Source organism: Chiloscyllium plagiosum, chromosome 6 (assembly GCF_004010195.1).
Source record: "Chiloscyllium plagiosum isolate BGI_BamShark_2017 chromosome 6, ASM401019v2, whole genome shotgun sequence".
Taxonomy (NCBI): domain Eukaryota; kingdom Metazoa; phylum Chordata; class Chondrichthyes; order Orectolobiformes; family Hemiscylliidae; genus Chiloscyllium; species Chiloscyllium plagiosum.
The window spans coordinates 120,048,262-120,059,935 of NC_057715.1; the positions used below are offsets into that span (position 1 = coordinate 120,048,262).

Sequence of the window (11,674 nt, forward strand, 5' to 3'; positions counted from 1 at the left end):
CTTGTCCCTGCCTGGCCTGACTGTTTGACTCACTTCTGTTCTCGGCTGTACCAGTCTCAGATTGATCTCTTTCCTCACTATCTCCCTAGGTCCCACTCCCCCACCTTCTAGTTTAAATCCTCCCGAGCAAATCTCCCTGCCAGTATATTAGTCCCCTTCCGATTTAGGTGCAATCCGTCCTTCTTGTACAGGTCACTTCTACACCAAAAGAGATTCCAATGATCCAAAAATGTGAATCCTTCTCCCATACACCAGCTCCTCAGCCATGCATTCATCTGCTCTATCCTCCTATTCCTGCCCTCACTAGCTCGTAGCACCGGGAGTAATCCAGATATTACTATTCTTGAGGACCTCCTTTTTAAATATCTGCCTAACTCTCTGTAATCTCCTTTCAGAATCTCAACCTTTTTCCTTCCAATGTCGTTGGTTCCAATGTGGACAATGACCTCTTGCTAGCTCCTCTCCCCCGTGAGAACATTCTGCACCCTCTCTGAGACATCCTTGACCCTGGCACCAGGGAAACAACACACCATTCTGCTTTTTCTCTGCTGGCCACAGAAACGTCTGTCTATACCTCTGACTACAGAATCCCCTAACACAATTGATCTCTTGGAAGCTGACGTACCCCTCATCGCATGAGAACCAGTCTCAATACCAGAAACTTGGCTGATCATGCTACATTCCCCTGAGGATCCATCACCCCCTACATTTTCCAAAACTGCATACCTGTTTGAAATGGGTATATCCAAAAAAGACTCCTGCACTAGCTGCCTACCTCTCTTACCTTTCCCTGGAGTTAACCCATCTACGTGACTGTATCTGAGACTTCCCTCCCTTCCTATAACTACCATCCATCACATACTGTTGCTGTCGCAAATTCCTCATCGCTTCTAACTGTCTCTCCAACCGATTCACTCGATCTGATAAGATTCGCATCCAACAGCATTTATGGCAGATATAATCCGCAGTAACCATTAAACTCTCTTTAAACTCCCACACCTGACAAGAGGTACATATCACTGCAAAAGCCATTTTTGCTCCTTCACAATCTACAGACCCAGAAAATAACACCGTCTTATTCCTCTACAACCACTGCCCCAGGTTAAATTAATAGCTATGGCTTATATTTTAAGTTGAATCAAGAGACTTATCTCCAAAGAACATATAATCAAGAAAGAATCCACTCGACTCACTACTGCAGCCTTTCTCTTGGACAAACAACAATTAACTTATCTGATTTTGTGCTGTGAACTTCGCCCAACGGGTTGGACCGAAGGGTCTGTTTCCATGCTGTACATGTCTATGACTCTATGACAAGGAATCACTGTCCAGGAACCCAATCAGGAAGGTCATTCTTATGCTGAGCCTCCTGAGCGCACAACCAATGGAACTGATTGAAAAGCCAATTGAAACAGTGTGATTAGGGAAAGCTACAAGGAGCACACATGTCAGTGCCATTTTGTCTGGAATTCTCCTTCTCATTGCTCTAATAGGGTACCAAAGCTGATGTGACATCACCACCCCTTACTTGTTGTGAACTCCATCTGGTGTTTGACTCTTAAGGAACTACAACAGTGACAAATAAATTAAGAAAGAAACAAAACAGGAGAAATAAAAGGACAAAACAGCAAAGCAAGTAAAAGGCAAAAATAAACAAGCTCTGCACTCACCTTCAGTAAAACATCTCACACGAAGACAAACATTTAATAATGGATTGATCCCTGATTGATACCTTCACCGAATTATACTGATTTAAGCAACATATGCAGCTTACTTTGCAGATGATTTCTGAGAAGAGATCCATGCAAATTTTACACACTACTAGGAAGGAAAATAAAAATACCCAATCTTTCTGAGAATGATGACAAAGATTCAGAGGAGAACAAAGAGCACTTAAGGGCCAACTCAAGACATAAATTGACTTCTGGATTATCAAAATCCAACTCTTGTCATAGAGATTTTGAGAGTCTATTGACAACTTGATCATGAGATGTTGCAGGAAAGGACATGACTAAGATTTCCCTGAAGACCTCGCAGATAGTCTCATCAAACTAGCATTCATCTATCTACTGACTAAAGCCTTCAAGAGGGATCTTCAGGGCAATTTTAACATGACTTGTCAGCTCTTATACTCAATACCCCGTCCAATGAAGGCAAGTGTTAATTAATCTTGTCCTTCAAAATATTTTCTAATAATTTCCCTACCACTGACATCAGACTATCTGCTGTGTGATTACCTGGCCTATCCTTGCTGCCCTTCTTGAACAATGGAACCTCATTAGCTATCCTCCAGTCATTTGGTACTTCACCTGTGTCTGGTGAAGAATTGAATATCTCCATCAGGACCCCAGCAATCTCCTCCTTTGCTTCCCATAGCAGCCTGGGATCCATCTCAATAGGCTCTGGGGAGTATGACCTGTATGCCCATTAAAACATCTACTACCTCCTCCTTATTAATCTTCAGATGCTCCAAAGTACTGAATGTTTTCCCAGGAGGTTCTGTAAATGCTTAACTTGTGAAAAATTACCTGCAGGGCTCCATGAGTTCAGTGCCATCGCTTTCTGTCTTAAACGGCATGTGGTTAGATACAGAGTAAAACTCCCTGCATGTCTATGGCCCTGGTTAGATTAATATTATTTCTTACCCCATCAATTGCTGTCACTGTGAATTCATAGTGATTGGGCCCCTCATCTCGATCCAGTTGGCTTGTGGTGCAGATTCTGCCAGTGTATTGGTCGATACTGAACTGAACAGGAGCCAAGCTGCCAATCCCAGAGCCGATAGAATAAGTGATGGCACCAAAGCTTCCACTGTCAGCATCTGTGGCCGAGACCTGTGAGGAGAACATTATTGAAAAGGCGAAGGTTAGCATTCTCGAACAGGCACATGGAAGGGTGTGCTGGCTGGATGAGGTAACAGAGATAGTCATAGAGTTATACAGCAGTGAAACAGGCCCTTTGGCCCACCAACTCTATGCCAACTATCAAACACCAACTACATTAATCCTATTTACCTGCACTTGGTCCATATCCTCCTATACACTGGCATTTTAAGTGCTCATCCTGATGGTTCTTCGATGTTGTGAGACTATTTGCCTCCGCCACTCTCTCAGGCGGAGAGATTCCTACCACCCTCTGAGGAAAAGATTCTCTCAGATCTCCTGTAAACTCCTCACCTTAAACTTATCCCCTCTGGTTTTAAACATATCTGCAACGGGGAAAAGATTCTCACAACCTATCCTGTCTGTGCCTCTCATAACGTTGTAAACCTTGATCAGATCCCCCTCAGCCTCCTCTGCTCCAAGGAAATGAAACCCAGCCGATCCTGTCTCTCCTCAAAACTGAGACTTTCCGTCCTGAGCAACATTCTGGTGAATCTCCTCTGTACCCTCGTGGAGTGTGGTTACGTCCTTTCAATCGTGTGGTAACAGAAACTGCACACAGTACTCCAGCTGTGACCTAACAAATGTTTATAAAGTTCCAAAAGATCAGGAAGGGTGAGGGGCTACAGGAGATTACAGAGGTAGGGAGGGATGTAGGGGCTGGAGGAGGTGACACAGATAGGGAGGGGTGTAGTGGCTGGAGGAGGTACAGAGATAGGGAGGGGTCTAGGGGCTGGAGGATGTGATACAGATAGGGAGTGGGTGTAGGGGCTGGAGGGGGTTACAGAGATTGGGAGTGGGTGTAGGGGCTGGAGGGGGTTACAGAGATTGGGAGTGGGTGTAGGAGGTTACAGAGACAAGGAGGGGGTGTAGAGACTGGAGGGAGTTACAGAGATAGGGAGTGGGTGTAGGGGCTGGAGGGGGTTACAGAGATTGGGAGTGGGTTAGGGCTGGAGTAGGTTTCAGTTAATAAAATCTGGAATTACCATCTCTATTGTCAGTAATGTGCTGTGAAACTACCATCTGGTTCACTGATGTCCTTCAGTGAAGGAAATCTGCTGCTATGACCTGGTCTGTCTGACATGTGACTCCAGACCCATAATATCATTGTTGAGTCTTAACTGCCTCTAAAATAGCCAAGCAAACCACTCAGTTTGAGGGCAATGAGGGCTGTGTGATAAACTATGGCTCAGTTAGTGATACACACATTCCATGGATGAATAAAGAAATCTCACAGTATCTTGGAGTTCAATACTGGGCTGATGACACATTAACCAGGAAGATGTTAATTTGAATTAACATGGATTATCAGAGGGCCATAGAGAAGGGAGGCCATGGATTTATCTTTGATTTGATTTATTATTGTCACATGTAGCTGGGTACAGTGAAAACTTTTGTTTTATGTGCAGTACAGGCAGATCGTACCATACACAGTGCATTGGTTAATAGAACAGAGCAAGGAATACAATGGTACAGCTGCGGGGAAGGTCCACAGAGAGTGAGATCAACATGAAATTTAAAATTTCAGAGGTCCATTCAGAATTCTAATAACAGTGAGGAAGACGTCGTTTGTGAAGCTGTTGGTATGTGTGTTTAAGTTTTTGTATCTCCTGCTGACTGAAGAGGGTAGAAGAGATTATAAAGGGAGGTGTTGGGGGAGGGGGGGTGCGGGGGGGGGGGTGGATAGGGAGGAGTCTCAGCTTACTTTGGCTGCCTTTCCAAATCAGTGGGAAGTGTAAATGGAGTCAATGGATGGAAGGTTGGTTTCTGAAAGACTGGTCAGTGTTCACCACTCTCTGTAGTTTCATAGAAAAGTACAGCACAGAACAGGCCCTTAGGCCCACAATGTTGTGCTGAGACTTAAACCTAATATAAAATATCGTAACTTAACTTACTCACCCCTCAACTCACTGCTATCCATGTGCAAATGATAAAAAGTAGTGGATCTGGCATTGATCCTTGTGCTGGGAAGAGCCTGTAGGTCAGCTTGCTGTTAATCCCATGGTCACAATCAGTTGCTAGGACGCGTCCAATGGGTGATGAAGGTGGTATGTTCTCCTGGATGTATTAGCCCTCATTGCCATTTTCATTAACGATACAGACACGCACTACAGCAGTTCTCCTGTAACTGCCCTTTGAAATAGTGCATTAAACTGACCCTTCAGGTTGTGCAGTAAATACTGCTGACCAGGTGTACCTGCTGACCAGGTGTACCTGCTGACCAGATATACCTGCTGACCAGGTGTACCTGCTGACCAGGTATACCTGCTGACCAGGTGTACCTGCTAACCAGGTATACCTGCTGACCAGGTATACCTGCTGACCAGGTGTACAGATGAGGGCAATGCATTCTGTTTACACTTCAGGAAGGCTTTTGATAGGGGCCTGCACGGGAGACTATTCGTAAAGTTAACAATCCATGGGATCTAAGGAAACTTGGCAAATTGAATTCAAGATCGGCTGAGTGGCAGGAAGCAGAGGGTAATGGTTGAGGGGTGTTTTGGGGATGACATCAGGGTCCAGTGGGGTTCAGCTTACCTCACATTTGGGGCTTTTACTGTTTGTGAATTATATAAACAACTTAAACTTGAATGTCGGAGCGTTGCTCAGAAAGTTTGCTGATGATGCAAAAAATTGCTTGTGTGGTACCTAGTGAAGAGGATAGCTTTAGATTACAGGAAGATATAGATGTGGACTTCAGGAGGATACAGATGTGCCTGTCATGCGGGCTTAGCAGTGGCAAATGGAGATGAGTGAGATACTAAATGAATATTTCACATCAATATTTACTGTGGAAAAGGACATGGAAGCTAGGGACTTTGGGGAAATAAATACTGATGTTTGAAAAGAGTTCACAGTTCAGAAGAGGAGATGTTGGAGATCCTAAAATGCATAAAAGTAGATTAATACCCAGGACCTGACCAGAACTCTGGGAAACTAGGGAAGTGATTGTAAGGCCCCATGCTGAGATATCTGTATCATTGATAGCCCCAGGTGAGGTGCTGGAAGACTGGAGGTTGGCTAATGTGGTGCCACTGTTTAAGAAGGGTGGTAAGGAAAAGCCAGGAAACTATAGGCCAGTGAACCAGACATCAGTGGTGGGCACATTGTTGGAAGGAATGCTGAGGGACAGGATTTACATGTATTTGGAAAGACATGGACTATCAGCATGACTTTGGAAATCATGTCTCACTAACTTGATCAAGTTTTTGAAGAGGTGACAAAGAAGGTTAATGAGGGCACAACAATAGACATTATCTATTTGGACTTCAGCAAGGCATACAACAAAGTTCGGTATGATTAGATTAGATTAGATTAGATTAGATTACAGTGTGGAAACAGGCCCTTCGGCCCAACAAGTCCACACCGACCCGCCGAAGCGCAACCCACCTAGACCCATTCCCCTACATTTACTCCTGCACCTAACACTACGGGCAATTTAGCCAGGCCAATTCACCTGACCTGTACATCTTCCGATTGTGGGAGGAAACCGGAGCACCCGGAGGAAACCCACGCAGACACGGGGAGAATGTGCAAACTCCACACAGTCAGTCGCCTGAGGCGGGAATTGAACCCGGCTCTCTGGCGCTGTGAGGCAGCAGTGCTAACCACTGTGCCACCGTGCCGCCCATACGGACTGGTTCGCAAGCTGAGATCACATGGAATCCAGGGACAGGTAGCCATTTGGATACAAAATTAGCTTCAAGTTAGGAGACACAGGGTGGGTGGTGAAGGGTTGTTTTTCAGACTGGAGGCCTCTGACCAGCCACAGGATCAATGCCAGATCCACTGCTTTTTATAATTTATATAAATAACTTGGATGTGAATATAGGAAGTATGGTTAGTAAGTTTGCAGATGACACCAAAATAGCTGGTGTTGTGAACGGTGAAGATTATCTCAGAGTACAGCAGGACCTTGATCAGATGGCCAATAGGCTGAGAAGTGGCAGATGGAGTTTAATTTAGATACATGTCAGGTGCAGGATTTATACACTTAATGGTAGAGCCCCTGGGGAGCTATTGCTAAACAAAGGGACCTAGAGGTGCAGGTGCAGAGTTCCTTGAAAGAGAAGTCAGAAGTAGATAGGGTGGTGAAGAAGGCGTTTGACACACTTGCCTTCATTGGTCATAACATTGAGTATAGAGTTGGGAGGTCATGTAGCATCTGTACAGAACAGTGCTGAGGCCATTTTTGGGATACTGTATACAATTGTGTGCAATTATAATATTGTGTGCAATTCGGGTTGCCATTTTAAAGGAAGGATGTTGTGAAACTTGAAAGGATTCAGAAAAGATTTACAAGGATGTTGCCAAGGCTGGAGGATTTGAGCGACAAGGAGAGGTTGAACAGGCTGGGGCTGTTTTCCCTGGAGCATTGGAGGCTGAGGAGTGACCTTATAGAGTTTTATAAAATCATGAGAGACATGGATAGGATAAATAAGGATACGGTGTGTTTCTGTGATGAAGAGAGATTGGACAGATGAGTGTTGTTTTCCTTAGAACAGAGAAAGTTAAGAGGGGACATGATTGAGATGAGCAAAATTATGAAGGGCATAAATGAGGTATACAGGACAAAACTTTTCCCTTGATGGAGGGATCAATGGACAGGATGTAGATTAAGGGAAAGGGCAGGAGGTTTAGAGAGGATGTGAGGAAACACTTTTTCACCCAGAGGCTGGTGGGAATATGGACCTCACTGCCTGTGAGGGTAGGAGAGGCAGAAACCATCAGAATATTGAGGAAGGTATTTAGATGTACATTTGTGAGGCCAAGGCATAACAAGGCTATGACTCTATAACTCTAAACAGTAAGAGCTGTCTTGAATTTTCCACAGTCTCAGATTCTGTGGTAAACAGGTAGAATTGTTTTCTATGGGATTGTTTTCCTCAAATTCCAGCACAGTGGTAGCTGCTTTGAGAAGATTGTTAAAGAAAGGCAAGGAATTGGAATGGACTGAGAAGTGTTACAAGTGCCTTTAACAGCTGAAAGGCTGCACTGACCATCTCTCTAATTCAGCTGACAGCTGATGCCAATAATAATGTTGATGGTGTGGCAAAATCACCACAGTCCCACCATCTTGTGGAATAATCTGGTGGATCTCCACTGCACTCCCTCTGTGGCAAGTTCATCTTCCTTAGGCAAGGCTACCAGAACCTCACCAACTACTCCAGATGCAATCTCAGTCATACTTTATACAATTGAAGCAAAGCACCTTTGCCCCTGCCAAGTGTATAGAATCATAGAAGCATACAGTACAGAAGAGAACCCTTAACCTGCTGTGTCTGTACAGACAAAAATACACCAAATCTACACTCCTTCCAATTTCCCACACTAGACCTACAGCCCTGAATGTTATGACATGTCAGTTGCCCATCCAAGTACTTCTTAAAGGTTGTGAGGTTCCCGTCTCAACTAGCCACCTCCCAGCCAGTGCATTCCAGAAACAGACCACCCTCTGGGTGAAAAAAACTGTTTCTCAAGCTCCCTTTAATGAGCCCATTATTAGTGACCCTTCAACTAAGGGAACCAGCTACTTTCTATCCACCCTGTTCATGCCTCTCAAGAACCTAGACAGGAACAGGGTCCCCCTCAGCCTTCTCTGCCCCAAGGTAAACAACCTGAGTTTATCCAGCTTCTCTTTATCGCTAACCTGCTCCATTCCAGGCAACACCCTGGTGAATCTTCTCTGCACCCCCTCCAGTGTAATCACATCCTTCCTATTGTGCAGTGAACAGAACTATACACAGTACTCCAGTTATGGCCTAACCAAAGTTCTGTACAGCTCCAACATAACCTCATAGCTCTTATAATCTATGCAACAACCAAGGAAAACAAGCATCCCATATGCCTCCTTAACTACCATATTAACTTGTCCTGCCAATAGAACATAGAACATAGAAGAATACAGCGCAGTACAGGCCCTTTGGCCCTCGATGTTGCGCCGATCCAAGCCCACCTAACCTATACTAACCCACTATCCTCCATATGCCTATCCAATGCCCTAACATCTGTCCTATACCTACCCCCCCTTAATTTAAAGCAATGCCCCTTTGTAATAGCTGACTCCATACGTGGAAAAAGATTCTCACTGTCGACCCTATCTAAACCCCTAATCATCTTGTACACCTCTATCAAGTCACCCCTAAACCTTCTTTTCTCCAATGAAAACAACCCCAAGTGCCTCAACCTTTCCTCATACGATCTTTCTACCATACCAGGCAACATCCTGGTAAACCTCCTCTGCACCCGTTCCAGTGCCTCCACATCCTTCCTATAGTATGGCGACCAAAACTGCACACAATACTCCAGATGTGGCCGCACCAGAGTCTTATACAACTGCAACATGACCTCAGTACTCCGGAACTCAATTCCTCTACCAATGTCAGGGATCTGTGCAGAAGAACCTCAAGATTGCTATTTTCCACTGAGCTTCCTAGTCTCCTGCAATTCATTGAGTACTCCCTTCTCCTGTTACTTCTTCCAAAGTGTGTCCCCTCACACTTTTCAAGGTTCAATTCCATCTGCCACTAATCTGCCCATCTAACCAATCTGTCTATATCCTTCCATCACCTAAAACACTTTTCCTTCACAGACAAACACTTGGCAAACCCTCATGTCATCTACATTCTTACTTATCATTGACCCACACGTTCTCATCACCATCATTTATGAATATCACAAACAATAAGGGAACCAGCACTGATTCCTGCAGAACACCACTGCATACCGGGCTCCAGTCACACACACAGCCCTTCACAGAACATAGAATGTAGAACAGTGCAGCACAGTACAGGCCTTTCGGCCCTCGATGTTGTGCCAACCTTTTATCCTACTCTAAGATCAAACTAACCTACATATCCTTCATTTTACTATCATCCATGTACCTATGACATCTGACCCTACTACCACTGCTAGCAGTGCATTCTACACACTCACCACTCTCTGTGTAAAGGACCTACCTCTGACATCTCCCTTCAACCTTCATCCAATCACCTTAAAATTATGTCCTCTTGTGATGGCCATTTCCGCCCTGGGAAAATGTCTCTAGCTATCCACTCTATCAATGCCTCTCATCATCTTGCACACTTCTATCAAATCACCAGTGAGAAAAGTCCTAGCTCCCTCAACCTTTCTTCAAAGACATGCCCTCCAGTCCAGGCAGCATCCTGATAAATCTGCTCTGTAGCCTCTCTAAAGTTTCCACATCCTTCCTATAATGAGGTGACTAGAACTGAACACAATATTTCAAGTGTGGTCTAACCAGGGTTTTATAGAGCTGGAGCATAACCACGCGCCTGTTAAACTCAATCCCCCTGCTAATGAAAGCCAACACACCATGCGCCTTCTTAACACCCCTATCAACTTGGGTGGCAACTTTGAGGGATCTATGGACATGGACCCCAAGATCCCTCTGTTCCTCCGCACTGCCAAGAATCCTGCCTTTAACCCTGTAATCTGCATTCAAGTTCAACCTTTTGGACAGCACAGTAGCACAGTGGTTAGCATTGCTGCCTCACAGTGCCAGAGACCCGGTTCAATTCCAGCCTCAGCGACTGCCTGTGAGGAGTTTGTACATTCTCCCCGTAACTGCGTGGTTTCCTCTGGGTGCTCCGGTTTCCTCCCACAGTCCAAGGATGTGCAGGTCAGGTGAATTGAACATGATAAATTACCCATAGTGATAGGTGCATTAGTCAGAGGGAAACGAGCCTGGGTGGGTCACTCTTGGAGGCTTTGATGTGGACCTGTTGGGCCAAATGGCCTGTTTCCACACTATGGGGAATCTAATCTAATCTAATCCTTCCAAAATGAAGGATATCACCACCCTCTCTCTTCTATCACGAACCCGAGTCTGGATCCAGGATCCCATGTGCTTTTATGTTCTTTATCAGTCTCCAACATAGCACCTTGTCAAGGATCTTGCTAAAATCCCGATAAATGGCAGTTAACATCAACTGCACTGCCCTCATTTACACACTTGATCACCTCCTCGAGAAATGGCCTGGGTGTTGACAGTGGGGGATCATCAAGGAATGAAGGTCAGATTCTCTTTTGCTGGAGCCAGTCACTCCCTGGCATTTGTATGGTGTAAACATTACTTCCAACTGTCCAACCATAGCCCGTATATTGTCCATGGACAATATCTGAACATGGACTGGAAGAGTCATCAAGGTACTGAACATATCATCATAACACCCGAAGATAGAGGAGCAGAATTAGGACATTCGGCCATTTGAGTCCACTCTGCCTTGGTTGGTATATTCCTCAACCCCATTCCCCTGATTCTGCAATTATCAGCGAACATTCCACTTCTGATCTTATGATGGAGGGAAAGTCATTGATGAAGGAGCTGAACATGGCTGGGCCCATGACATTACTCTGAGGAACCCTTGCACAGATGTGCTGGGGCTAAGATTCCTGATCCCAAAACAAAATATGGCTCCATCCATCTGAGACTTCCAAACACACTGACTCTCACTGGGATACAGCCACGCACACACACTGACTCTCACTGGGATACAGTCCCATACACACTGACTCTCACTGGGGTACAGTCCCACAGACACACACTGACTCTCACTAGGGTACAGTCCCACACACACACACTGACTCTCACTGGGGTACAGTCCCACACACACTCACTGACTCTTACTGGGGTACAGTCCCACACACACACACTGACTCTCACTGGGGTTCACTCCCACACACACACACACACTGACTCTCTCTGGGATACAGTCCCACACACACACACACAGACTCTCACTGGGGTACAGTCCCATACACACTGACTC

The 11,674-nt window shown here is 45.2% G+C and overlaps 1 protein-coding gene across 1 annotated transcript in view; it reads right to left on the minus strand.

Annotated features, from left to right (window-relative positions):
• LOC122551097 (protocadherin-16-like) overlaps positions 1-11,674 on the minus strand; it is a 152,359-nt gene that overhangs the window by 92,367 nt on the left and 48,318 nt on the right. The window contains exon 3 of the mRNA XM_043692741.1: positions 2,646-2,834. Within this exon, the coding sequence (XP_043548676.1) occupies positions 2,646-2,834 (189 nt within the window). The remainder of the gene's footprint in view (positions 1-2,645; positions 2,835-11,674) is intronic.